General features: G+C 61.3%; 3 protein-coding genes across 5 annotated transcripts; all 3 read left to right on the top strand.

The window, feature by feature from the left end:
• The first annotated feature begins 590 nt into the window (after window positions 1–590).
• CCNL2 (cyclin L2) lies at window positions 591–8,783 on the top strand. Of its 2 annotated transcripts, XM_087820053.1 has the most exons (11): window positions 591–890; window positions 1,244–1,318; window positions 1,580–1,689; window positions 2,242–2,362; window positions 3,656–3,720; window positions 6,149–6,248; window positions 6,427–6,531; window positions 6,618–6,759; window positions 7,227–7,338; window positions 7,414–7,512; window positions 7,634–8,783. In XM_087820053.1, exons 1-11 carry the CDS (start codon window positions 591–593, stop codon window positions 7,986–7,988), a joined length of 1,584 nt encoding a protein of 527 aa, XP_087676179.1. In that variant the 3' UTR covers window positions 7,989–8,783. The 2 variants fall into 2 exon arrangements, with proteins under 2 accessions (XP_087676179.1, XP_087676180.1); XM_087820054.1 differs by lacking the exons at window positions 6,427–6,531; window positions 6,618–6,759; window positions 7,227–7,338; window positions 7,414–7,512; window positions 7,634–8,783 and having other exon boundaries at window positions 4,293–6,154.
• A 1,466-nt stretch (window positions 8,784–10,249) lies between these two features.
• On the top strand, window positions 10,250–11,605 carry AURKAIP1 (aurora kinase A interacting protein 1). The gene is made up of 4 exons (XM_087820743.1): window positions 10,250–10,319; window positions 10,605–10,693; window positions 10,904–11,349; window positions 11,442–11,605. Exons 2-4 carry the CDS (start codon window positions 10,642–10,644, stop codon window positions 11,541–11,543), a joined length of 600 nt encoding a protein of 199 aa, XP_087676869.1. The 5' UTR covers window positions 10,250–10,319; window positions 10,605–10,641; the 3' UTR covers window positions 11,544–11,605.
• A 9,672-nt stretch (window positions 11,606–21,277) lies between these two features.
• MXRA8 (matrix remodeling associated 8) lies at window positions 21,278–25,988 on the top strand. Of its 2 annotated transcripts, none has more exons than XM_087820742.1 (10): window positions 21,278–21,680; window positions 22,718–22,738; window positions 22,859–23,155; window positions 23,320–23,421; window positions 23,543–24,016; window positions 24,256–24,414; window positions 24,552–24,594; window positions 24,670–24,746; window positions 24,851–24,931; window positions 25,106–25,311. In XM_087820742.1, the coding sequence occupies exons 1-10, from the start codon at window positions 21,440–21,442 to the stop codon at window positions 25,129–25,131; spliced, it is 1,521 nt and encodes a 506-aa protein (XP_087676868.1). In that variant the 5' UTR covers window positions 21,278–21,439; the 3' UTR covers window positions 25,132–25,311. The 2 variants fall into 2 exon arrangements, with proteins under 2 accessions (XP_087676868.1, XP_087676867.1); XM_087820741.1 differs by having other exon boundaries at window positions 21,284–21,680; window positions 25,220–25,988.
• The last annotated feature ends 297 nt before the right edge of the window (window positions 25,989–26,285 follow it).

Raw genomic sequence — 26,285 nt, 5'->3', positions numbered from 1 at the left:
CAGGGTTCTCCCGACGGCAGAGGCGAGAGCTCCGCCGCACGCTCCGCTAGGCTAACCTGTCCTCAGCGCCGACCCTCAGACACCTCCGAGGCTCCACCCGGCTCCTGGGGCGCCGTCCCACGGCAGAAACGCCGCCGCAGACCCCAGCGTGCGCCCCGGGGGAGGGCCCGTCCCGCCTGGTCACGCCGCCCGCGGACTGCCCGCACACCCCTCGGGAACAGCCGGGCCCCTAAGAAGCCGGGCTGCAGGGCGGGACCGGCTAACTCCCGCCTCTGCCAGAAAGGAGCCGACGCGCCCGGACGGCCCGGGGTGGCACCTGCACCTAGTGTTTCCGGATCAGGGCGCAGACCGCAGCCTTTCCCGGCCGCCGTGCGGCCTCCTGGGTAGGGAGTCAACCCCCGCCCGCGCCGGGTTCCGGCGTCGGCCGCGAGGATGACGGGCAGGTCTCCTAGCCAATAGTCGTAAGGTGTCGCCGGGCCGCCCGCCGGCAGAGCCAATGGCCCGTGGCCGGGCGGGGCGGTCGCGGCCATAGAACGTCGCGAGGAGCCGCCCTGCCGGGAAGGAGCCCGAAGAGGAGTCGGCGGCACAAAATGGCGGCGGCAGCGGCTGCGACGGCCGTGGCCGGGGCCCCGGGGCCCGCGGCGCCTGCAGCAGCAGCGGCCGGGACCCCGGGCTCGGGGAGCACAGCCCCCGGGTCGCAGGGGGTGCTGATTGGGGACCGGCTGTACTCCGGGGTGCTCATAACCCTGGAGAACTGCCTCCTGCCTGACGACAAGCTCCGCTTCACGCCGTCCATGTCGAGCGGTCTCGACACGGACACGGAGACCGACCTCCGCGTGGTGGGCTGTGAACTCATCCAGGCGGCCGGCATCCTGCTCCGCCTGCCGCAGGTGAGGGCGCCGCCGCGAGCCGCGGGCCGAGGTAACCGCCGCGCCGGCGCGGGGGGCGGCCGGCCCTTTGTTGGTGCTGGGCCGAGGCCAGCGCGCACCCGCCCGGCCCTGTCCCCGCCCCGGGGCCTGTCCTTGGTGGGGGGCCGCCCGGCGCTACCCCCGCCCCAGTCCTGGTCCCGGTCCTGTCCCCGCCCGGGCCCGGGCCCAGCGCTTCGCCGCCGGTGGCGAGGGAGACGCCGCAGCGGACGCGAAGACCCGTGTCGACCTGTAAAACGTGTCTTTTCACTGTCGGGGGCCCCGCGAGACCTCCGATTGTGCGCGTTTGAAACGATGGCAACCTTTGTCTTTCCTAGGTGGCTATGGCTACGGGGCAGGTGCTGTTCCAGCGGTTCTTCTACACCAAGTCCTTCGTGAAGCATTCCATGGAGGTGAGGGCTCCGCCCGCGTTCCTTTCCCCTGAGCTGTGTCGGGAGGAGGCCGGGGTGGGTTGCCTGCCCGGCTGCTCGCAGGAACCAGCCTCCGCTTTCCTCCCGGTCGGAGGCCGCTCTCCCGGGCTTGGGAAGCCCCCGGCCCGACCGCGGGTCCCCTCTTCCTCCGGGTGCACCTGCTCTGTGCTCTTTGTCGCCTTTAAGCTGTTGGAGGCCATCGGCCTTGGAACAAACCTCTGTGTCGCAATGCTTACATTTCAGCACGTGTCAATGGCCTGCGTCCACTTGGCCTCCAAAATAGAAGAGGCTCCGAGGCGGATCCGGGATGTCATGAACGTGTTTCATCGCCTGCGACAGCTGAGAGAGAAAAAGTGAGTCTGTGCCACGTCTCATAAATGTCTGTCTCGTTTGTATACTTATCGAGTGACACTAATGTTTCTGAAGCAAAACTCGGGGTGTGAGGTTTTTAAACGTCCCTAGAAGAGGGCCTTTGCCCAGGGGGTCCCCAGCTGCTGATGCCTGCAGGGACCCGGGTAAGGAGGACAGGGCGCTGTGGACAGCTTGCTGGTGCTGGTTTCCTGGTTTCCTAGAGCTGATGGAAGTCCTTCGGGAGACAGCCTGGGACTGTAGGAAGGTTGAGCTTCCTTTGGGTTTTCGGATTTTCATTCATCCTCTGCACGCACCCTGCACCCTTAGCCAGAGTGCGTTCAGCACTGCGGTGAGGTCTGTCTGCCGAGTTGTTTCTCCGGAAGCAAAGGGAAGGCTATTGAGGGGTAAGGAGGCAGCGCCGGGTTGGATGAAGACTGGCTGAGGGAAGTGAACTTGCCACATGTCTTTTGTGGTGTTTATAGTAGACTCTCTCCCTTTGGGGGTAGTTGGGATTTGAAAGAGTTTTATTTGACCTGCTGGGCTGTGTCTTGTAGGAAACCTGTGCCTCTGGTATTGGACCAAGAGTATGTTAATTTAAAGAACCAGATTATAAAGGCGGAAAGACGAGTTCTCAAAGAGCTGGGCTTCTGTGTGCACGTGAAGCACCCTCACAAGGTGGGTATGAGGCCCCGTTGCCCCGTGAGCCCACCCAAGTCTCTGCTCCGTTCTCACCCAGATGGAAAACTCTGAAGAGGAATAAATGTGCCCCTGACTTGGTTTTCCCGTTATAGCTGTGACCTGGAGATGCTCTTTGCTCGTCAGTCTTCTCGTGTTACCTGTTAATTCTCGTAGTGCGTTAATAGTTTTGGAAGTGGCATCTTATAAGCTTGAGCTTCAAAAATGGTGATGAGCTTGTAAAAGTGGAACCTGTCAGTTTATATTTTTGTTTATCAACAGCTAATTTTCTTTTTTAAACTAACCTTCACTTGAGGATATGTGTTTTTTTGTTTTGTTTTGTTTTGTTTTAATTGACTTGAGAGAGAAATATAGGTCCGTTGCCTCCTGTAAGCACCCCAACTGGGGATCAGACCTGCAACCTTGGTGCACAGGATGGTGCTCCAACTAACTGAGCCACCCGGCCAGGGCTCAACAGCTAATTTTCTAAGGTTGCTTTAGTAATGGCTTCATTTCCTCCCATAACTGAACAGTTTTGCAGGGAGTGTCAGTTGAGGAGCATGGTTACTGTATGGTACTCTGGGTTCCTTCTTTGTTCCACTCAAACACAAAGCTGTTTTTTGTTATTGTTTATTTTTACCTATTTATTTTAGAAGGGGAAAAGAGAGAGACAAATGTGGATTTGTGGCTCCATTTATTTATGCATCACTGGTTGCTTCTTACATGTTGCCCTGACCCAGGATTGAACCCCCAACCTTGGGGAATTGGGACGATATTCTAACCAACTGAGCTACTCTGCGAGGGCCCAGAGCTTGTTTTAGAAGAGATTGCTGTTTGCATCTTTGCTTTTATAAACCCTTTTTATTGGTGGGTTTCCTCACCCCTTTTCTCGTTTATTTGATTTTCTGGCATTAAATCAGAATCTCAGTTAATTACTCACCATAGGCTTAAGAGCTTTTCTTCATTTGCTGGGAGCATTTTCATACCGTGTTTTGTGTAAATTGGTGATTGGATACAGAGCTGTTTAGGGCAGGCTGATCTCACTGGTGAAAATGTGTGAAAAAACAAGGCCTTTTCTGTGGGGGCAGCTTGGGCCTTGTGCTGCCCGGCTGCAAAGTCAGGGAGCAGGCGTGTCAACAAAAGCCCCTCCAGCTGAGCTGTGCACTGGGCGTGTGACCAGGAGCCACCCTGGGATGTAGCATGAGACTCTTATTTGCTGCATGGACGCCCTCAAGATCTGAGTTCTGGGTTCCCAAGATTCTTGGTAATAACTGCCTGACCCGTATCTTCCAGATAATCGTTATGTACCTTCAGGTGTTAGAGTGTGAGCGTAACCAACACCTGGTCCAGACCTCATGGTGAGTTGACCTTCCTTGTTTTATGAGACCAGCCAGGGCAGTGCAGGAATATGTTGATTTGAGGCACTTGGGCAGTGGGTAGTCGGTCCCATGACTTGGTTGTGGGCTGGAGTTGTCTGAGTGCCCAGTGTTCCTGCCATGTAAATTCCAACCAGCCTCCCAAATATCAGGCACTGGTGTAACGGTAAGGTGCCCACACTTCCCCTACCCCAAGAGCAATTAGTAGGCTTCCTGTGGGGGATGTTGACTGGGCACCCCAGGATCTTTCCCATGGGTGCCAGCATGGAGTTAGTCCTGTATCTCCTGTGAAATTGCTCCTAGCTGTCTCTCCTAAAGAGAACCCTGTGGGAGAAGGGGGTATAAAGTTTATCTACAATTTTGGGGGCTGATTTTAATGCATATGTTAGAAATGAATCCTGAAGTAACTTTTTAGTGCTGGGTACTTTGTGAATGTTTTCCACAGAGTTAAGTCTATAAGGGTCATATTTTTGCTGCCTGAATTGTCTGGTGCTATGCTATGTCTAATAGAGAACCTATTTTGACTTTTCTTTTCTGTACTCTTTCAATCAAAGGGTAGCCTCTGAGGGTAAGTGACTAAGACTTCTCCTCTACTGTCCAAGCGCTTCGGTGCAGGGACAGCGGCCGTCCTCAGCCACTCCCGTGCAGGCTCTCCACCGAAGGCTGGCTCTAGATGGTGGTATGCTCACGATAGTAGAGTGCTGGCCGACTGCTGCTGTGGCTCTGATGGTTGTGCTTCTTGCTAACCCTCTGTCGGGCTTTGGTAATTGTACTGATTAGACTTGGTAACTGTTTTGACTTGAATTTTGTCCCTTTAGAACTGCTGTACCTACCTGTGCGATAAAGATGCAATACCTTTCTTTGGAAAAAAAAATTTGTGGAAAGCTGTAAGAATTGGCTGGTGGGAATTGGGACTTAAGCATGATTATGGCATTGTTTCTGGACGTTCTAAAGCTGCTCTTTTCAGCAGCTAAGTGTTGACACTCTATAAAGGGTTGCATCTTTATATTGTCCCCATGGACACTTTATATTGTAACATTTCAAGTATAGCAATATAAATATATGTTTTAAGGACTTAAGTTTAATAGATTAATATTATCGTTATTTGAGAATTGAAAATTTTTTACTAGAACCAAAAAAGTTAATGATGGTTATGTGTATAAAATGTTTGAACTGTTCATTTGCAATGCTGTGGTTCATGTGGCCTTGGTGCCATCCATTCTTGTCCTTAATTACCTCCTGATGCCTGGAGCCAGTGCTTCCAGAGCCAGGTGCTGCCAGTTGGCATACGTAGAATTTATCGTTGAGAACCCTCGGAGTGGATTTGTATGTCTCCTTCTCCAGGGTTTAGGAGCAACGATACCAGGGGCGGGGGTGGGGGGGTGTATCAGTCAAATCACGGCATGATTTGGCTCACCTGTGGAGGTTGCCTGACTAAGGCGTGTCATATTGGGGTATGTTGGGAGCAGTGAATATATATGACCTGTTCAACTGTTTTCTTATGGAGTTAACTCTATGTGTGTGCAGTACTGATAACATTTAATATGAAGTCTGATTTTGGTCTGTTAAATCTTAAGAGAAATATATATGAAAGAAAATGTTAAATGTAGCCAATTTTAAAACCCTTTACCTTTTAAAAAGTGCAAATGTTTTGTATTTCTCTATTTTCTAAAGTACGATAATGTTTTTAAATGTACTGATTGTGGTGAAAGTTGTAGTATTTTGTTGCTTTTGTCTGATTTTATGAATATTCATTTTAAGACTCCTTGTTGAAATGGGACAATTTGGAAACGGTTCTTTGATAAGCCTGAGAAGAGGACTGCCCTCTGGGCACTGAGCCCTCCTCGGCATGATGTTCCCATGCTCCCAGGGCACGCCCCCCTTTCCGAGCGACTCCGAGGAAGAAGGCCAGGCCATGAACCCTCTGGAAGGAAGAGGAATACGAGTTGGGGAGGATGGCTTGTCTCCGAAAAGCCTCACAGCTTCGTGCTCGGCAGTCCATTGAGTTTGCATGTTTCTCTGCACTACGGATTCTGAGCGCTTAGATTTCTTTAATCAAGTACTTTCTCACCCCTGCAATAGCTGATTTCTTTCTGAGGCATTGTGCTTTGCATGAGAGCAGGCCAAAGTTGAGAGGGAAAAGTAAAGTTAAAGTTGGTTCTCTTTCATAGCAACACGGATTGTCTGACGTTCAGCCAGCTTAAAATTTTTTTGCCAACAATTTCCCCATCTTCCTGTCTTGTGTTCAGAAAAAGTAGTTAGAATGTTTTCCCTGAACTTGAGAGTCACGGGACTGTACAGCTCCAGTCCTAGCAGTAGACTCCTTAGAGGAGCAGTCACCTCCCTAGATAACACAGACGGGTGTCCTGGGTCACCGGGGTGTTGCAATTCTTCTTGCATTTGGTTTCAGGAATTACATGAATGACAGCCTTCGCACAGATGTGTTTGTGAGGTTCCAACCCGAGAGCATCGCCTGTGCCTGCATTTATCTTGCTGCCCGGACACTGGAGGTCAGTGCTGTGCCACCACAGGAGTCCAGTCAGACCCTTTCTCCTGCCTCCAGAACACTTTTACGTAGTGTTCTTCAAGTTATGCTCCTTGGTGCCAATAAGAAGCCTACTTCTTGGTTACCAAGGACCTTGTTTGCCATGAAGCACAAGCATAATGCAATGGCATTTGTGTTTTCAGATTCCTTTGCCCAATCGCCCCCATTGGTTTCTTTTGTTTGGAGCAACTGAAGAAGAAATTCAAGAAATCTGCTTAAAAATCCTGCAGCTTTACACTCGGAAAAAGGTTCTTCATTTTTTCCATGTAACATAATGCATTTGTCTTTGAGAAGAAGCATCTATTTCTGACTAGATGGACTTTGGCTTTTCTAGGTTGATCTGACACACCTGGAAAGTGAGGTGGAAAAGAGAAAGCACGCCATGGATGAGGCAAAGGCACAAGCCAGGGGCCTGCTGCCAGGTGGCACCCCTGCCCTGGACAGCACCTCGGGGTTCTCGCCTGCCCCGAAGCCTGGTGAGTGCTTCCTGTAGGCTGATCCCCCCCTTCCAAGAAGACTTGTCTGAGCACCGCAGGCGCCAGTCTTCAACAAACACCTGGTGATCTTTGAAATGGGACAGGACTCCTGAATGAGTTTGCTTCCATCATTGTTGCAGTTTTGTTAGCAAAGGCTATGGACAGGTTTTCCAAAATGGTTTTGTTTACCTAGCCTACCAGGTTGTATAGAACTGGAGCGGTAGGCTGTGTTGTTAGACCCTGCAGTTAGCATGATGCCTGTGCTCAGTCTCTGAGGGCAGCTGAGCCGGACTGGCGGCCCTTCTGTGTGTCTTCAGTGCATATTCAGGTTCTGAGTCCCAGGTTGGGAGGAGGAAGTTAGGATTAGCATGTGTCTCTATGAATCCCATAGAAGTGGTACTCTGTTGCTCTGCTAACCTGTTTCGTTTTCTGAATGTCAGGTTTTAACTTCTTGTACTTGGTTCTAGTGGAGTCTCCCAAAGAAGGTAAAGGGAACAAGGCTTCCCCGCTCTCTGTGAAGAGCACCAAGAGGAAAACGGAGGGCATGAAGAAAGCCAAGGCTGACAGTCCGGTGAATGGGTGAGTGTCTGAGTTCCCCAGAGGCTGTGGGGGTTGGCGGAGCTCAGGTCTGTAACTGCTACTCTCTGTTCTTAGTTTGCCGAAGGGGCGAGGCAGTCAGAGCCGGAGCGGGAGCCGGAGCCGTGAGCAGAGCTACTCGAGGTCCCCATCGAGATCCGCTTCTCCTAAGAGGAGGTATGTGCCTGGGGGGCCTGACCTGGTGGGCGGGCGTTTTCCCCAGGTGCAGAGGTGATGTGGCCACCCTTCAGGTGTCTGGGGCAGTTGGTCACCCGCTTGGTGGTGGTGTCCTTCATAGGAAAAGTGACAGTGGCTCGACGTCTGGAGGGTCCAAGTCCCAGAGCCGCTCACGGAGCCGCAGTGACTCACCACCGAGACAAGCACACCGCGGCGCCCCCTACAAAGGCTCCAAGGTGCGGAGCTATCGGAAGTCCAAGGACTGCAAGTACCCCACCCAGAAACCACATAAGTCTCGGAGCCGGAGCTCTTCCCGCTCTCGGAGCCGCTCACGAGAGCGGGCAGATAGTTCTGGAAAGTACAAGAAAAAAAGTCATTACTATAGAGATCAGCGACGGGAGCGTTCGAGGTCTTATGAACGAACGGGCCACCGCTATGAGCGGGACCACCCTGGACACAGCAGGCATCGGAGGTGAGGCTCGAGGTCCTGGAGGGCTGCCCTTCAACCCTTGGCGTTCACACCTTGGCATGACTGACCTGTGGCTCGACTCTTTCTGTAAATGGTTGACTCTGGACCTTGTGATGAATTTGGAGATGGAATCAAGAGGCTGGCAAGGTGCCCTTCAGGTTGGCCTGGGCGAGGTGCATACCAGTCCCAGCGCAGGGCCCATCTCGGCCACAGCCCTGTGGCAGCGAGCTGCAGAAGTAGATAATGCACATCCCGGTGGTGTGGATCGGTGCTAATGACAGGCTGTCTTCACTCCCATACCGATACTCAATTACGTTAAACCAAGAAAATGACTTTGAGAACCTTTGCCTATATTAGGTTGTACTTCTGTACATATTTGCCGTGTTTCACAATGAGAAAATGGCCTTAATAGCCCCTTATTCTCTATCCACGTTGTAAATAAACATGTGTTTAATGCAAGTGAAAGCTATACATGAGAACTCAGAACTTGAATTCTGTCAGCTTAAAACTTGTGTAGAGAATTTGATTTTTTAAATGTGAAGGTATTTAGATCTGTGTTGAAAGTCGTATATTTTTATCTGCAATGCTGAGTGCAGGCCACCAGCTCCTAAATAGAGGTTTCCTATATATGCATTTTATGTGGTTAAATAAACACAATTCTCTCTACTCAGGATATTTGGAACATTAAAGAATTTGTAGTTTGTCCTGCTTGCTTGTTACTGCACACAGCCTGCAGCACCCGTTCTAGTGGTGTGTCTGCGCTGCCGTCTCTGATCTCATTAAAGTTGTGTTTTGTATCAGGCTCCTGTGCGCCTGCTCTTCTGTCAAAGGCTATGGGGCCTCAGCCGGCTGCATGTTCTGACAAAGGCTGCTTCCTGTGAGCAAGGAGGGAAGGTGTGAGAAACACAAAACAGCCTGCACCTGACGAACACTGGTTTGTCAGGACGGTGTCAGGCTGGTGCAGCCGGGAACAAGGCACCTGGAGCATCATCCCTGGCATGTCCCCCTCAGAGTGGGTGGCAAGTGGGTGGACAGATGGTGGTGCAGGTGAGCAGGGTGGATCTTGGGGCTGTTTCCCAGTCCTGGGTGGGCTGCGGCTCCAGGGCTTTTGGGGCCTGTCTTAAATGCCCACTGTTGGCTCTCCCCAGACTAGCACCTGGGTGCAGGTGAGAGGGTACTGGATATGGCCTTTCTGGTGCCACTGAGCCTGGAGAAAGGTGTATGGAAGTCATACTGCCAAGGAGACGTGAAAGCGACAGGGTCAGCACCTAGTTTCCAGGTGGTGCGCTCTTCCGACCAAATCATAACAGCCTCGGAAGCTGCAGCTGGAGAAGCGGGCTGGCAGGCACGTTGGTGCACCTCCCTACTAAAGCAGCCCGCCTGGAAGGGGGGTACAGCGCCCTCCTGTGACCTCAGGAGAGCGGGGCCTGGAGCCTGGGCTTTCTGCCCTCCCGTGGGCGCATCCAGCAGTCGTTGCTTAGTTAGGTCGGGGCCTGGGGATGACCAGGCCTGGCCACTGGCCACTGCTAGGACTCACTGGCAGAGCCACCCACGGGGCTGCAAGGAGCGCCGCCGCATCCCTCTCCTAGCCGGCGCCCTGCAGGCCCATCGGGCGATCCCTCCATCCCAGGCGACCCCAGCGAGAGGGCGGCGACGCGGTGCGCTGGTCGTCCCGGCCCTGAGGACACGGGCTCGGCCGAACCCAGCTCCCCACGGAGGCTGCTCTGGGCTTTGGACAAAAACTGAAGTTTGACTTTTCCTCCCACAGGCACAGTTTGGGAGTTTGCTTTAAAAAAGGAAAGGAAATCCACCCCTGCAAAAGCAGGCCTCGCGCTGGCGGGGAGAGGCGGCGGCCAAGGGACTGGGCGGCGCCCTGGCGCCCGAGCTGCGGAAGCGGGGCCGGGCTGGGCCGCCGTCGCCCGTCGGACCCCTTCACGCCCGCCCGGGGGAGGGGAGGCGGAGGGGGGAACCGCCCGGCCTTCGCCTCCAGCCCCAGGGGGCGCGGCACCCCAGGCACTTCCGTCGCCCCGCGCACTCCACTTCCGTCGCCAGGATGACGTCAGCCTCGGAAGCCCGAGAGGCCTCTTCCGCCTGCCTCGGCGAATCCGACGCGAGTTCCACCCGCGCAGGCGCAGAGTCCATCCCTTGGGATTGTGGGAGACGCAGTTTTTGCCTAAGAGCCCGCGGGGCTGGGGCGGCGCGGGGGCGGCTCCTCTGGCCGGAAACCGTGGCTTTCTGGGCCCGGTGGGGCCCGAGCGGTCGCGGAATCGGGTTCCGGACCCGGGGCTGAAGACCGGCTTAGGGACGGACCGGAAGTGCCGGAGCCCGGCGGCGAGCGGTCAGCAGGCGTCCCGGTCGGGTCGGGGGAGGGCGGGCGGCCCCCAGGGACGGCCGGGAGAGCCGCGTTCCAGCGTCGAGCCCGCCCGCGTGGTCAGCGCCTCGGGGCGGAGCGGAGGCTAGGGGAGGTGACCGGCCCGGACCCGCGCGTTGGCGGAGGCGGGCTCGTGCGCGCGCGCGGCCGCGTGGGGGGAGCGAGCGGGGTGCGAGGTAACGTCCCCGTGGTGGGGAGGGGCCGGGGCCGGGCCGGGGCGCCCCGCGACCTCCACGCGCGCCTGTGTTTCAGCTCCGCCGAGCACCTGGGCCGCCGCCACCCGCCGACCATGATCCCGGTGCGCCTGGCGTCTCGGCTGCTCAGGGTTGTGCCCCGGGCAGGTAAGAGGCCCCGTCGGGGCGGAGGGGCGGGTGCACCAGCTGCCCGGAAGCATCCAAGCCTCACCGAGGGGGGCCTGCCCCCCACCCCACCCCCAGCGTCAGCAGGGGTCCAGGCCAGGAGTGAGTGCAGGTCACCCCAGTCCCGTCGTGTCCAGTCGCCCCGCTCAGGTGGAGCCCTGCGGGTGGTAACTGCCGTCGTGTTTCCTGCAGGCCTTAGTCGGCCCCGGCCTGTCTCGGGGGTGCTGGGCAGCCGTGTCTGCGCGCCCCGGTACAGCACGCAGCCCGCAGGCCCGAGTGGCGTTACCATCCTCCCTGGCAAGGGGTTCCAGGGGGAGCTCGAGGAGATGCTGGTGCCCAGGAAGATGTCCGTCAGCCCCCTGGAGAGCTGGCTGACCGCCCACTACCTCCTGCCCAGACTGGATGCTGCGGCCCCGGGGACTGTGGCTCCAGCCCAGCTCTACGAGTGTCCGCCTAGCCCGGCGGGGGAAGGGGCCGAGCAGGAGGAGGAAAGGGTCCAGGATGCGCCCCGGATGCAGTGCAAAAACGTGCTGAAGATCCGGCGGCGGAAGATGAACCATCATAAGTACCGCAAGCTGGTCAAGAGGACCCGATTCCTGCGGCGGAAGGTCCGGGAAGGACGCCTGAAGCGGAAGCAGGTACATGCGAGCCCCCGGCCGGAGTGGGACAAGGTGGCTGAGTGCAGGGCTGCGCCACAGACGGTGAGCGGTGCCTCCCTCTGCCCTCGCAGATCAAGTTCGAGAGAGACCTGAGGCGCATCTGGCTGAAGGCGGGTCTGAAGGAGGCCCCTGCAGGCTGGCAGACCCCCAAGATCTACCTGAAGAACAAATGAGCGTAGAATGCTGCTCCGGTGCTGCTGCTGTTCATTGTAATAAACATGCACAGAGCTCAGTCCTTCCTGCCGCCTGGGCCCTTTTCTGCCTGGTGTGAGCTACCTTGGGATCGAGGCTGATGCCAGCCTCTGGGTGTTAGAGGAGGCACCACACCCTGGGTGGCAGATCAGCAGTCCCTTCCCCTAGCTGGCCTCGCCTTGGTGCTGGGCCTGCAGGAAAGACAGCCTCCCTGTTGATGGATGGATGCCGTGGGGATAGCTGTGCACAGAGGCCAAGCCCTGCCTGTGGGGCACTTATGTAACGGTCCACTGGGGGAAGGCAGCCTCTTGGTGGTCACACAGATGGCGTAAGTGCCACAGACGACAAACATGGGGCGTCAGGGAGTGCCCAGGCTGAAGCGTATGTGTGGGGGCTCAGGCAGGGCTTCAGTGGAGAGACTGGGAGGGGAGGCAGGAAAGGCCCCCTTGTCCCCAGAGAAGACAGTCAGTGCCCCGCAGGCTTCGAGGACCTGGGTGTCGAGTGACCTCCTGAGTGGCCCTGCTCAGCTGGGGTTGGGGACCTCTGGCCTGCTGTGGGCTCCTTGTTCTCTGCCACTTCCTGCGGCCTGAGAGGGGGTGGCCTGGAGGGTGTGCTCTGGCAGGTTCAGGGTTGCGGCTGGCTGAGGAAGGTGCCCTTCGTGGAGTCACACAAGCCCTGGAGCCTAAGTGTGAGCCAGCAGCCCCCAGTGACTCCCCCAGTGACTCCGGTTCCTTTTGGGTGGAGATGGGGAATGCATTGTCCCTAATAGCGGGGGCCTGGAGAGGCCTGGGGGCCTGCATGGGCTTGAGGTGAGGGCTGGATTGACGAAGGGAGGCTGGTTCCCACCCTCAGCACCTGCTCTGCTTCCTGATGTCTGAGCGAAAGGGGAGGAAACCAGTGCATCCTTCCTGAGCTGCCTCCTCTCCCTCGCCCACGAAGGGCCACGCCACTTCCCATGGGGCCGTGGGACTTCTTGTTTGGTCACAGGAATGAATGCAGGGCCTGGGCTTGAGTTCCCTGTGGAGGAGGCAGTCTTGGAGAGGCTTGAGCTCTGGGTTCCCAGCAGTTTTCCTGGAATGGAACAGACCAGGCTGTGCTGATAAGTCACGTTGCTTCAGGGACCAGGTGGGAAAGCAGGCTTCTGATAGCTGGACCAGTTGGGACATGGGCCCCTGTAGGGCCTGCACTCACCAGCCGAGGAAGCTGGTCGCGGCCTGGAGGGACCTGGGGCCGTTGAGGGCACAGGCCTGCTTCTGCTGGTGGCCGCAAGGGGGCAGCAGTCAGGTCTGGCAGCCCTGGGGTCTGGGCTGAGGACCTGGAGGCGCAGAGCACCCTGCTAGCTCCTGAGAGGGCCCCCGCTGGGGTCACGGACATCCTTTCGAGGTCTTGGTTTCCCCAACTGTGGGTGGCCTGATGTCCCAGGGCCAGGGCCTCAGTGGTGGAGCCGCCCCGGGGTGGAATGGACCATGCCTTCCAGGTGCCAAGTGTGGCCTCAGCTCCGCAGGGCCTCTGCTGAGGTAGCCGCCCCGTGGCTCGCCCGCCCCACCCTTCCCCGGCTGGTGGGAGGAGAAACCTGCTCAGTTGTTAGAGCTTTTTGGAGACAAAGCCTCTGTTGGGAGCTGGGCTGTGCGGGGAGTTCTGGGGGCGCCGCTGCCAGCCTGTGTGCCTGGGGCTGGCAGAGCACCATGGGGCCCACCTGCTGCAGCCTCCATCCTGGGGCGGGAGCCAGCTGGTCAGGCTGCCCATGTCCTCCAGGCCACTTGGCCTCACGATTCCTTCAGGTCACACCTGGGGACATCTTGGTTGTGGCAGTGGAGGCACAGTGGGTAGGGGGCAGGGATGTGCTACATGTCCTGCTGTGCACCAGACAGGGTCCCCCCCCCATAATTAGCCCCGAGCCCAGACCCCTGGTCCAGATGTCACTTCGCTGGCCCTGTCAGGGCAGCTCCAGGGCCTGCCCAGCCTCCTGTCCTGACGGCCTGAACCCCAGCAGCCCTCTCCCTGCCCCTGCTGGGTGGCATGTGCCCAGCTCCTGCTGCCTGTGGCTTGGATGCCTTTGGGCCCCAACCACGAACTCCGGAGGCAGTTCTGGGTTTTATTTTTATCTCTGCAGCCCTTCCCTCTTCCCCGTGGAGCCGCCATCCTGCCCCCAGGCTGTGGGAAGTGCAGCCCCTTCTCCCTGTAGTCTCCCCTGTTCTGACCCTAGGTGTCCCCCGAGCGAGAGTGCAGAGGGGGGTGAGGGGGGAGCAGTGGGGGCCTGCAGGCTGCCTGCGTGGTGTGGTCCTGCCTGTGGCCTGCCCCTGGCCCCGGTCTCCCTTTGCAGGTGCCTAGGGCTTGAGTTCCAGTCGGGAGGCCACAGCTGATGGGGGTGGTCTGGGGACCTTGCTCCATGCCCAGGGCACAGCCTGTGTCCTCTGGGCTGGACGTTCCCACCAATGTGGCAGGCCAAGGAAGGAGCCGGGCAGGCTCGGGCCCTGTGGGAGGACGCTCGTGCTGGACACTGGGTCCTGGTAAGGGCCAGCTGGGCTCCCAGCTCATGCTCGGGCAGACACACGAGCGTCGCTGTGGGCCCATGCTGTGGACAACAGAGCTCCTCCCTTTGAGGGAGACAGGATGTCGGCTGGAGCTCGAGCCAAGGCTGGAGAAAGAAGCCTGCTCCCCGGGCCTACCCACGGTCCCTCACGGGAAGGACACCGGGCCCTGGGGGGCGGAATTCCTCTCCAGGGCTGTCTGAGTTTTGCAAAAAGCCCTTGAGCCACAGCCCCCAGGATGGGCCCAGAAGTCCAGACCTGGGTGTGGAGTTAGCCTCCAGGTGGGGCAGAGGGTGGCAGCCCTGGGCCTGGCTGGGCACCCAGAGGCCAGCCTGTGCTCCTCTGGTTGTATGGCCGGGACGCTTCCTGAGCCTGTTGGTTAACTGTCCCTGTCCTACTGGGAACCAGACGCAATCACTGTGATTATAACGTCTGCAGTGTGACGGAGTCTGATGGTGTGGGCAACACCGAGAACCCGAGGATTCAGAGGGAAGGAAGTTGCACTTTTAACGCCCAAGGAGCCTTCACCCTGTAAGAAGGGCCATTTTCTCACAGAATCTACAGAAGAGGGAGGGAGGGAGGGAGGATGGTGGGTGGTCCTCAGGTGAGATGTGAAGTCCTGGGGAGGGCGAGGATTGCCCAGGAGACCGCACCTCCCGTAGCTGGACTCCGGTGTTTAAGTCAGGCTGGCTGGGAAGGGTGGACTTTCACAATTTACGGTAGAAACTGTCTAGATAACATATGTATTTAAATATGTCTTCATTGATTTCAGAGAGAGGAAGGGAGAGGGAGAGAAACATCAATGATGAGAGTCACTGATCGGCTGCCTCCCGCGCACCCCAGGCTGGGGGTCGAGCCCACAACCGGGGCCTGTGCCCTGACCAGGAATCGAACCCCGATCGCCTGGATCCTAGGTCGACGCTCAGCCTCTGAGCCACGCTGGCCGGGCTAGATAGATAATGTTTTTAACCCACATGAATCCTTGGGCTAATCAGCCTGGTTTCATACTTTGTTTGTTGTTAGTACCTGAGGATTCTCCCCCCTTGATTTTTAGAGAGAGGAAGGGAGGGAGGGGGAGAGAGGAACATCCAGGTGAGGGAGACATCGAGTGGGTGCCTCCCACATGCCCCCCAACCGGGCCTGGGCTGGGGATCAAACCCACGGCCTTCGGGTGCTTGGGGCAGCGCTCTAACCACTGTGCCTCCAGCCAGGGCTGCTTCCACTCTTTTGATTTAAAACAACTGTGTAACCTGCCGAGCAGCTCAGTTGTTTTTACACCAAGATTGTGGGTTTGCCCCCGGTCAGGGCAGCCAGTGAAGGCGTCCGTAAGTGGGACGCAGGTCGACGTGTTGTTTCCTCTCAATAAGTGAAAATTCAAACAACTATTACCCTTCTCGGAGTTTATGACGGTGTAAAAGATAACGTGACCTGATCTGGTATTACAGCTTCTGGGAGAATTAGACTGATTTACTTAAGTTAATAAAGCTTAATTAAACTCCTAAATGTCCTAGTCTGGCTTTATGGGTCAGGTAAGTCCCCCCCCCCAAAATACTTTAAGGTCTTATAAATAAATGTTAATGTATATGTGTAACTATTTCGATTAAAATAACCAATAAAACAACTAATGTCTTTATAAAGGACCTGTTGTCGTAAACCTCAGAGCCCTGCGTTGCTTGCCTGCCATTGTTCGCTTACCCCCCCCCCCGTGGCGTATCATCTGTGCAGATGTCACAGCCCCCCCTTCACTGTCCCCGAGCCCCTTGACACTTCTCCACCAAAACCTGGGGTCTGTGTCCCTCCCTTGACCTGGGCTGTGACCTGCTCTGGCCAGTAGACTGGAGCGAGGCCGCCGAGCTGGCCTTTCCCGCTGGCGCGTCCACCTGTGGGAGGAGGAAGCGGGGCCTGGACCGCCGAGCGAGGTCATGGGGGGGGCCCGGACCGAGAGGCCCAGCCGCAGGGTAAAGCCGCCCGGGCCCAGCAGCCCGAGCCGAGCCACCGGAGCCTTTCCCACTGCCCTCGGAGCCCTGCCCGACCCCTGACCCGCGGGTCGCAGGGCGGAAGGTGACCCGACCCGGCTCGGCGGTGCCTGAGCGGCTGGGACGCCTCCAGCCACGGTCCCGCTTCATCTGCACGAGCGAGTGGGATTCCCCTCGGCGTCTCGGCGCGGACTCTGCCCCCCGACCCGGGTCGCTCACTGCTGGTCCCTCCTTCCTGCGGGCTCGCAGGCGCTGCAGGCCAGCCTGCCCCCCAGGCCCTAAGGGAGCCGCCTGCCCGGGACGGGCGGGTGAGCTCGGCGCCTCCTCGGGTGACGGGAGCCCGCGTGTGTAACCGTTGCCACAAGCAGCCGTCTGCTTACAGTGTGCCAGGCGTGGGCTCACACCCGTGGCTCCAGCGGGGGCCCGGGCAGCACTGGGCCCGTCCAGCCCCACTCACCCGGAGCCTCTCCCCCGACACTGAGAAAGGGGCTCCCACCATCTTGCACCCGCCCGCTGCAGCGTCCGGTGCCGGGCTGCATGTCCAGCAGCGTCAGGCCTGGTGGGCCGCGCCCGTGGACAGAGCTCATAAACCGTGGGTCGCGTGCGTGGACGTCGGCCCCCGTCCAGGGAGCGACCGGGCGTGAAGTCGGAGCGACGGCAGCCTGCTCTGTACGCGGCTGGTACGGTGCCCGGAGCGGGCAGTGTACACTCGTCACGTAGCAACATAAACGCTGGGCACAGACCCGCGGGCAGGCCTGTTGAGGCCGCGGAGCTCGGGACGCGTACACGCAACAGAGAAAACAGCAGCTTCGCGCGGCCGGGAGGCACCCTGACCTCCGCTGCGGGCCGGGCAGGGAGCGCGCCCCCCACCCAGGCTGGCCTGGGCTGGTCCTCACCCGACCAAGCGCTCGCCGGAGGCCCCGGGTGACACGCTGCCCCCTGGGTCCCCGTGTGTCGCCCGTCGTTGGCGTGTGGCTGGCGGTGACTGGCACCCGTCTCCTCTGACAGCTCCTGGTGTCACCTCCCCCAGGTTCGGGCCTGGGGTTCGGAATCCGAAAAACTGACACCACGTCTTTTACTTTTTTTTTTTTTGGCTTCAACTACAGACCTTTATTTCTCACCGTCCTGGGGCCTGGGAAGTGCACGACCACGGCGCTGGCAGACCCAGTCCGCCGAGAGCCCGTCTCCCGGCTGGTCCCCAGCGGCTCCTGGTGTTTGAAAAACCGACAGCGTGTCCGAAACTGTGCCTGTCTTCGGGGTCCCCCGCACAACGCAAGGGCCAGTGGACGCGGGGAACCACAGGCCGGCGTTTCTCGCCCTTCCTCCCGCGCTCAAACCAATAAATATTTAAAAAGAAAAGAAACCAGGTTGTAAGCCGGCCGTGGGCGCAGGAAGCTGGTCGGGTTGGCGGCTCTACACCCCCGGCCCCAGAAGAAAGACGGTCCCCTCTGGGCTCCCGGGAACGTGGGTGGACACGGCCGGTGGAATCTGAAGCGGGCGGGTTTCCAAGCGGCCGGGCCGAGAGGGGCGGCCGGGGCCGTTTCTGGCACCACGGGCGAGATTCAAGCGCAGAGGCCCCCCCTGCGCCTGGGGACCCGGCTGGTTCAGGTCTGCGGCCCCCACGCTAAGCAGGCCTCTGAGCGTCTTGCCCTGTAGCCTCCGCCCCCACCCGGAACACGCCACGCGCGGGCGGGCACCTGCGCTCGGCCCTGGCTCCTTGACCTTCTCCCAGCGAGAAAGGCCGGCCGCCCATGAAATGATGTCCGTGCATTTCCAACTCTTCTTGTCCGTGTTTCCAGATCACAGTGTCCTCCAGCCGTCCGGACAACTGGTTCTCCCCCGGGGGAAGGCGAGAGCCCCGCCCTCCGTGGGACACGCCCGGCTCTCAGACTTGGGGTCTACAGAGTCCCCCGCCTCGTGCCAAACCATCGGGACTCCAGAAGCAGGGAGAACGTGTGCAAGTGACCGCTGCCAGGAGGACCGGTCAGCACCAGCGGGAAGAGCCTGAGCTTGACGTCGCTGTGGTCTGTGCCACACTCTGCCCTCTGGCCTCAACCGCATGTGGACGGTGCATCAGCTCACGCGCCTCCGGGGAAACGCCAGGGCACCGCGTGGCTCCGGCCTCTGCCCACGGCCAGCTCCTCGGCCAGCGGCCCATCCTGGACGGAGACAGCAGTCGCTGCTCCTTGTGCGGCTGGGGGCTCTCACCCGCTCGGGCCCTGCCGGCCTCGCTCTGAGGCTGTCGGATTTGTCTCCCGTGGCTGCGTCCCAGGTCACCACGCACCGAGCGGCCGAACGCAGCCTGCGGCGCCGGGTCTCGCCAGGTGGAGCCCATCTCGGCTGGGCAGTGTCCTCACCTGCGGCGCAGGCTGCTCCCGGGTGGTTGGCTCGCCCGGCTCATTGCCGTTGTGGGACCGAGGTCCCTGTTCTCGTTGGCTGAAGGCTGGGGCTGCCCTCACTCAAGGCCTCGCCACGTGGCGTCCACCACGGGCCCTTTCGCAGCGTGGCCAGCGGGAGAGCCGGCTCCTCGGCTTTGATGGGGACTGAACCACAGAGTGACGCCCTAGCACCTTGTCCTGCGGGTGGGAAGCACTACCCACCGTAATCACCACTCCCGCGAACACTCGAGGGGGGACAGCGGTGTGGACGCCGTGGCCGGAGCCCTGGGGAGCACCTTAGAACTGCCCGCCACCCGGCCCCTGGGCGGCTGTTTTCCTTGTAGGTCCCTGTGAATCCTGACAGCTCTAAACTGACCACGTCTGCGTTTCCTGAGTCATGAGACCACATCCCTCCTGCACTTAACCCCCTCCAGGCCCAGGCCTCCTGCTTTCCCTGGTGGCGGCCGCGTGGAAGCCAGACCACACCAGCACCGCTCCCTCTCACCTGGGAGGCGGCTTCCCTGGGCCATGCACTTGCGGGTGTCCCTCCCTCCCAGGCCCCAGCGGTCGGTCAGTCGGGGAAGTAGCCCTCCCTGCTTTATGGCCGACAGCACTTCTCACGGGGCATAAAATGACCTCATTGATCAGCCAGCAGGTCTGCCGCTCCCAACAGCTCCGACAGGGCGACAGGGCGGGAGCCTGGCATCCCCTCCCACCGACTCCCCCGCCGGGCACACAGTAGGTGCTCAGCAAGCAGCAGGTGTGACCACGTGTCTGAGTGTCTGGTTGGGCCTCTGAGTGCCTGTGGTTTTTCCTCCTAATGAGCCAGGCTGCCTGGAATGTCCAAGCCCCAGGAACAGGAGCCAGAGTCTGGTTCTCAGCGCCTCTTGGGCCACACCTCCCAGGAGAGGGGGGTGGCCTGGGCTCTGGGGTGGCTGGGGGCTCCGTGGAGCTCGAGGGGGGACTGGGGGACGTCAGTGTCCTCTGTCCCCATCTGTTCTCTTCCCGGGTGGAGGTGGGGGGTACTCAGCAGTCCACAGGCACTGGAGAAGGAGCTGGGGGGACTCAGGCCCTGGCTGTGGGAGGGGCAGGTGGCCTGGTCGCAGCCCAGGCCGAATGCTGGACCTCTGCTCTCATCTGTGGTCATTTCCTGCCAAGGATTTGGGGGGGGGGGGGAGGCAGCAGCCCTTTGCCGCTCTTCTTGGCTCCCCGGCCTCAAGCAGAGGACCGATGGGGCAGCGAGGCCGGGTTGCAGCCCTCTGCTGCTTCTGTCCATCACTGCCCAGTGGTGCAGGGGGGTCAGCTTGCACTCAGTGGCGCCCCCCTCAGACTTCTGTCTGCATTGGGGCTGAGGGGAGAGCTCCGTCTGCAGCAGGATGGCCTCACTGGACCTCAGTGGAGAGGGAGGGCTCTGCAGGGAGTTTAGGGTGCAACCGGGCGCCTCCAGGCTCCTAGCTCGGGGCTGGGAGTGACAGGGTCCCCTCAGACCCAGGGGCGGGCCCCGGGCCATCCCTGCCTGTCCCCGGCATTGCTCGGGCGTCTTCCCTCGGTGGAGGAGAGAGGGCGGCAGACAGAGGCAGGAACTGAGGACAGAGATGGAGAAACAGACACGCGGGGGCGCAGGGGGGAGGGCGGGGAGGGCGGCCACCAGCACTAATATAAACCAGTTAGAAAAACAAGAGGGGAGGCCAGGCCCCAAGGCCAGGCGGGCAGGCTTGTTTTTCCAGAATGAAAGGCCCAGGGAGGAGCTGGGAGTGAAGGAGACAAGAGCCGAGTTCTGATTCAAGTTTGGGAAACAGGCTCCACCCTCCAGGGCCTGGATCCTCAGCAGGATCCGTTAAGTGAGTGTGGGGGGGCGGGGGGCTCCCTGTTGTCACCCCTGTCCCCTCTGCAGCAGCGCTGGCCTCCTCCCCTGCCCTGCCCGGAGCTGGGCTGGGCTCCCGGCCTGTCTGAGGACTTGGGGACCAAGGCAGGGTTCGAGGGTGAGACCCTAGCCCACCAGGGACTGGGGCTCGTGACTATAATTTGACCCAAACAGGCCATTGGAAAAATGCTCTGTGGGTTTTTGTGGTTGTTTGGATTTTTTTGAGGCTTGCTTAAGTAGAAGGAGTGGGTTTGGTGCACAGTGCGTGCTCTGTTATTTCGCATTTGTTTATGTGACTTTGTAGGTTTTCCCAGAGTTTCAAATTTGTGCCTCCTGGGGCGGAGGGACTCCTACGGCCCTCCTTCCTCCCCTCTCCTCTGGGTGGGCAAGGTGCTCGCCGGAGCAGCGCAACCCAGGTTTGCTTTCAGGGACACCCGATTCCGCCCTTGATGGTGGCAGATGTTGGGGGGACAGAGAGGTGGGCATTGCTCACCCACGGGCCCCCTCAGTGCTCGGGGCTCAGGGTCCCCACCCCTCATCTCCCTATGGAGGGTGAAGGTGACTGGAAAACAGCAGGGTCCTTCATGCTGTCCCCAGACCCCCTGCTGCTGGGCTCCCCCCCCCCCCCCCCCGGGGCTGGTGCTATTCTGATCCCCATTTCATAGTTGAAGAAATGCAGCCTCAGAGGAGAAGGGCAGGGTCACCGCAGGCTAAAGGGAAGAGCCCGTGGTCTGGCGGCCTGGGCTCCTTGGGGGTCCCCGCCCCCGAGATGCCTTTCCGCAGGCCTCCAGCTCCACAGCAGGCAGAGAGGGGACCCCGCCCAGCACAGTGGCCAGGCTGCCCACATGGGGGAATGCCCTGGGACAGTGTCCCCCTACAGAGGCGGGGTGAGGGGATGCTCACTGCAGAACTCCAGCCCTGCAGCAACCCCAGAAGGGCCCCATATGTCACAGCCGCCCACATGGCATCTGGGACCCCGCCCTCAGGCCCTCCTGCCCTCTGAGGGCTGGGCTATTGCCCCCTCTCCAGGACCAGAGCCAGAGAAGGGACCAGGTCTCTGCCTGGACTCCCCTCACTCTCTGGAACATAGTGGCCACCGTGCCCCCCTCCCCACCAGGCCAGCTTAGGATGGGGGGAGGCCAAGGGGCTGGGCAGAAGCCGAGGGGGCGGTCTGCAGACTGTCGACCGGCCCAAAGCTCCGTGATGTCATGGCGGGTGCTAAGGAGGGGGAGGGGGCCGGGCTGTTTTTCTGGAGAGTTAGAGCCTGAGGGAGTGAGACAAAGCCAGGCCAGCAGGGCCAGGCTGGCGGCGGGCGCCATGGAGCTGCGGTCCCAACGAGTCTTGCTCTGGAAACTTCTGCTTCTGCAGAGTGAGTTTGGGGTGTGGGAGTCAGGAGGCGGCAGCCGCCAGTGGGTCTGAGTGAGCTCGGGGTTTACAGGCAAATCCGCCCGTCTGAGCTCAAGCCCTGAGGGGCACGCTGCCCCCACTGGGAAGGGGACAGGTCTGGGGGACAGGTCTGGGGACCTCAGAGGGAGCAGCTTGTGATGATGAGGGCCCCCAGGCCCTCGGAGGGTGTGAGTCGTCAAACATCCTCCAGAACTTCCCTTCATGCAGAAGCTGGAGTCAGAAGCCAAATGGGCAGGGAGGCTGAGGCAGTGGACCGGGTCCCTGGCGCAGGGGGAGGCACCCCAGGCTGGGCTCCCAGTGGTCAGAAGGGGAGCCAGCTGGGGATGGGGGGCCTGGGAACAGTGAGGCTTGCAGGGTCTGCTCCAGCCTCCCTCCCTGTCCCCAGCCCGACGCCCGAGGCTGGCCTGCTGACCCGGCACATTCCTTGCCCTGGGCACTCAGCCACATCTCTGCAGCAGGAACTTGGCTGTGAGGTGGCGGATGGCGGGGTCACTCCTCACGTCCAGCGTTCTTGTGCTCAGACCTCTGCGCTTCAGAAACACCAGGGGGGCTCCAGCCCTGAGTGCTGGGGGTGGGAGGTGGCTCCCGGTGGACCGAGGACCGTAAGGGCTCCTTGGCCTGGCCCTCGGCAGGTGCGGTGCTAACCAGCCTCCCTCCCTCCTGCGTCGGGCTCCAGTGGCCTTGCTGCAGTGCTGGGGCCGGCAGCCTCCAGTCCTTAGGGTGGCCTTTGGTGACAAGCGCACACTCCTGAGCCAGCCAGTGGGGGGTCTAACCCTAACCCTGCACTCACCTCCCAAAGGGCAGGTGCTGTCCCTGAGGCCCAGGGCAGGTGGCTGTGAGGATTAGGTGGGGCTGTGGCTTCTTTGGCCCTATTAGCACCCACCTCAGTGGGGGCTACAGAAGGGGCCAGGGGCCAAGCGCCCCTCCCCGCGTTGGTGACTGGGCCGTAAAGGCCCAGGTCCCCCGCCCCCGCGTGACTCCCCCCTCTTCTCCTTCCAGGCTCTGCTGTCCTGTCCTCAGGTTAGTGGCCCCTCTCCCCTGGGCGCCCGCCGCGCCAGCCGCCCTCCTGCCCGGCCGGCCCCGCCCTGTACCTGTCCCCTTAGGGCCCGCCCGTCTTCCAGTGACCCCGCTTCCCCGCAGGGTCCGCGGCCACGGGCAGCTCGGTGGTGTCCGAGTCCGCCGTGAGCTGGGCGGCGGGAGCCCGGGCGGTGCTGCGCTGCCAGAGCCCGCGCATGGTGTGGACCCAGGACCGGCTGCACGACCGCCAGCGCGTGGTCCACTGGGACCTGAGCGGCGGCCCGGCCGGGGGCGCCGCGCGCCGGCTGGTGGACATGTACTCGGCGGGCGAGCAGCGCGTGTACGAGCCGCGCGACCGCGGCCGCCTGCTGCTGTCGCCCTCGGCCTTCCACGACGGCAACTTCTCGCTGCTCATCCGCGGTACCGGGCGACCGACGGCGGCGGGGGCGCGCGGGGCGGGGGCGCGCGGGGCGGGGGCGCACGGGGCGGGGGCGCGCGGGCGGGGGCGCGCGGGCGGGGGCGCGCGGGGCGGGGGCGCGCGGGGCGGGGCGCGGAGCTCAAGCCTGGTCTCCCCGGGTGCGTAGCGGTGGAGGAGACGGACGAGGGGCTGTACACCTGTAACCTGCACCACCACTACTGCCACCTCTACGAGACGCTCGCCATCCGCCTCGAGGTCACCGACAGCCGTGAGTGCGCCGCCCCGCGCGGGCCCCCCCCGCCCCGCCGCCTCCCCCCGTCCCTGCCCCCGGCCCCGCCCTCGCCCGCCCCGCCCCGCCCCGCCCCGCGCTGACGCCCCGCGCCCCGCAGCCCGGAAAGCCGGCGCGCACTGGGACGGCGAGAAGGAGGTGCTGGTGGCGGCGCGCGGCGCGCCCGCGCTCCTGACCTGCGTGAACCGCGCGCACGTGTGGACCGACCGGCACCTGGAGGAGGCGCAGCAGGTGGTGCACTGGGACCTGCAGCCGCCCGGGGTCCCGCACGACCGCGCCGACCGCCTGCTCGACCTGTACGCGTCGGGCGAGCGCCGCGCCTACGGGCCGCCCGTCCTGCGCGACCGCGTGTCCGTGGAGGCGGACGCCTTTGCGCGCGGCGACTTCTCGCTGCGCATCGACCCGCTGGAGCCGGCCGACGAGGGCACCTACTCCTGCCACCTGCACCACCACTACTGCGGGCTGCACGAGCGCCGCATCTTCCACCTGAAGGTCACCGCGCCCGCCGCCCCCGCGCCGCCCCCGCGCGACTCGCCGGGCAACGGCTCCAGCCACAGCAGCGCCCCGGTCCCAGGTGCGGGAGGCCGCCCTGGGCGCCCGGGGAACGTCCAGGGGCTGGGAACGGCCCAGCCCGTCGAGCGGGAGCCCCCCGCCCTGCCCGTGCCCGTGCCCGTCCCGCGCCCGCCCCACTCACGGGACCTGGGTGTCAGCGAGGGGAGGCGCCCACGGGCCGCGGCCGCCTGTCCCTTCCCGAGGCGCACGTGGCGCGGTCAGCCACGCGGCGCACCCCCTGACCCGCCCTCCGCCCCGCAGACCCCACGGTGACGCGCGGCCGCAGCGTCATCAACGTCATTGTCCCCGAGGGCCGGGCCCACTTCTTCCAGCAGCTGGGCTACGTGCTGGCCACGCTGCTGCTCTGCATCCTGCTGCTCATCACGGGCATCCTGGCCACCCGTCAGCGCCGCCGCGGAGGTCAGCGCGCGCGGGGCCGGAGCCGGGGCGCCCCGGGGCCAGAGGCGGGCGCGGGGCCCGGGGAGCCTCTGCGCTTGGCGGGGAGGGTTCCCGGGCCGGGCGCCAGGCTGCCCCGCTACACGAGTCTCCCTCCCCAGGTTACGAATACTCCTCGGACAGGAGGTCGGGGAAGCCTAAGGGGTGAGTGCCCCTCCCGGGGTCCTGGGCGCTCAGGCCCGGCCCCACCCGCGGTCCTAACCTCCCTCCCGCCTCCAGGAAGGACGTGAACATGGTGGAGTTTCCTGTGGCCGCAGGGGACCAGGCTTTTTATAGGAGTGAGGACATCCAACTAGGTGAGGGACCCCCCCCACCCCCGCCAGACCCCCCCCACATGCACCCAGTGAGGCGGCTGGGGCGGCGCCCCCGGGGGGCTCACCCTGCTTTCTCCCTGCACCAGATTACAAAAACAACATCCTGAAGGAGAGGGCTGAGCTGGCTCACTGCCCTCCGCCCGCCAAGCACATCGACTTGGACAAAGGTGAGTGGCTGGGGAGGGAGGCCGCTGTCCCTCTGAGCCCGGCCAGGTCCCGCTCCACTCCCTCTCAGAAGGCACCAGCCAGCCCCAGGGGAGGAGCCCCTGGCCACCTGGGCAGTCTTGCTGGATGGGGAGGTGGAGGGCAGCCGCCCACCCACCTGTCCCCTTGGCTTCCAGAGTTCAGGAAGGAGTACTGCAAGTAAGGGGATCGGGGCTCCTGGCTGGCCAGCAGCTCTCCCACCCCCTGTCTGTCCGTCTCGGAGCACATCTTCCTGACTGACCCTCCTGCAGCTCACCTGGTCCCCTTCCAGCGGCTGGTCCCGCTGTCCTGGAACTTGGCCCGGACTGGTGCAGAGTGGGCGGCCTGCAGAGCCCTCTCCTGGGAGCCACCCTCATTCTCAAAAGTAACAGTGGGCTCCTTGGGACCCTGCCTGTTCTGCGGCTGTACCCAGGCCCTCAGCAGCCCCTCTGCAGGCGCTCACTGCTGGCCCTGCCCCCCTCTGGCACAGCTGAGCCCACACTGATGTTCACCAAGCCCTCAGGCTCTCCAGGCCTCTGCCCTCCGGAGGAGCCCGGCCTCTGCAGGGGAGCTCAGCACAAGCCTTGGAGCTAGGGTCAGCCTCAGGGCCGGCGCTGCTCCTTCTCCACGGCTTCCTGGGGGGAGCGGCCCGCTGGCTCCCAGACTGCACTGTGCCTTACCCAGCCAGGCCGCCATCGGCTCTGCACAGGGACCTGAGGACTGCACACTGCTGGCCCTGGGCTGATGCCCCTCTGTGGTGCCTCTGGCCACCTGGGGCTGCCCTGGGCCCTTTCTCTGCTTTCCACCCTGCTCCAGCCTCCTTTGCAATAAGCTGCCTTGACAGTCACTGGGCTCCAGGTGACTTTTGGCCCCTCCCTGGGCTGGAGTCTGGGGCTGGGGCATCATTTGGCTTCTGTTTTGTTTGAGGACCTGGGAGGGGTGAAGATGGCTCTAGAGTGGCCTGTGCGGCCACTCCTGACACCCACATTTGCTCCTCTTGGGGGATTGCCACCATCACAATAAAGACCTTTCTGATTTATAGACTTGGCCCCCGATATGCCTCTGCTGCCCCCCTCCACCTCCCAGGGGGCAGAGTCTGGGCCTTGGAATCCCCAGACTCAAGATGAATTTCCTTCATCTAAAGTCCCACGATCATCACACATGAGTGGAAGGTCTGGGAGGGTGTCCTGGGAAGGGGGACCTCAGGATTCTGCAGCACTGATGCCTGGTGGGGACGGAGTTTGTGGTCAGCTCCTGAGGGTTTACGTGAATGTGGGGGAGGGGAGCATGCTGGTGGACGTGAGGCCGGGGTGGTGTTAGTTCAGTCCTCTGAGAAGC

This window comes from Miniopterus natalensis, chromosome 9 (assembly GCF_054644295.1).
Source record: "Miniopterus natalensis isolate mMinNat1 chromosome 9, mMinNat1.hap1, whole genome shotgun sequence".
In the NCBI taxonomy this organism is placed as follows: domain Eukaryota; kingdom Metazoa; phylum Chordata; class Mammalia; order Chiroptera; family Miniopteridae; genus Miniopterus; species Miniopterus natalensis.
The sequence above is the reverse complement of the archived record's forward strand: the minus strand, read 5'-3'. Positions and strand labels throughout refer to the sequence as shown.

Coding starts and splice junctions, on each gene's coding strand:
- CCNL2 (XM_087820053.1), top strand. CDS start 591: ATGGCGGCGGCAGCGGCTGCGACGGCCGTGGCCGGGGCCCCGGGGCCC. Junction 891..1,243: donor TCCTGCTCCGCCTGCCGCAG/GTGAGGGCGCCG, acceptor TGTCTTTCCTAG/GTGGCTATGGCTACGGGGCA. Junction 2,363..3,655: donor ACGTGAAGCACCCTCACAAG/GTGGGTATGAGG, acceptor CGTATCTTCCAG/ATAATCGTTATGTACCTTCA.
- AURKAIP1 (XM_087820743.1), top strand. CDS start 10,642: ATGATCCCGGTGCGCCTGGCGTCTCGGCTGCTCAGGGTTGTGCCCCGG. Junction 10,694..10,903: donor CAGGGTTGTGCCCCGGGCAG/GTAAGAGGCCCC, acceptor TGTTTCCTGCAG/GCCTTAGTCGGCCCCGGCCT. Junction 11,350..11,441: donor GACGCCTGAAGCGGAAGCAG/GTACATGCGAGC, acceptor CTGCCCTCGCAG/ATCAAGTTCGAGAGAGACCT.
- MXRA8 (XM_087820741.1), top strand. CDS start 21,440: ATGGGGGGAGGCCAAGGGGCTGGGCAGAAGCCGAGGGGGCGGTCTGCA. Junction 24,415..24,551: donor CCGTCAGCGCCGCCGCGGAG/GTCAGCGCGCGC, acceptor CTCCCTCCCCAG/GTTACGAATACTCCTCGGAC. Junction 24,932..25,219: donor GCACATCGACTTGGACAAAG/GTGAGTGGCTGG, acceptor ACCCTCCTGCAG/CTCACCTGGTCCCCTTCCAG.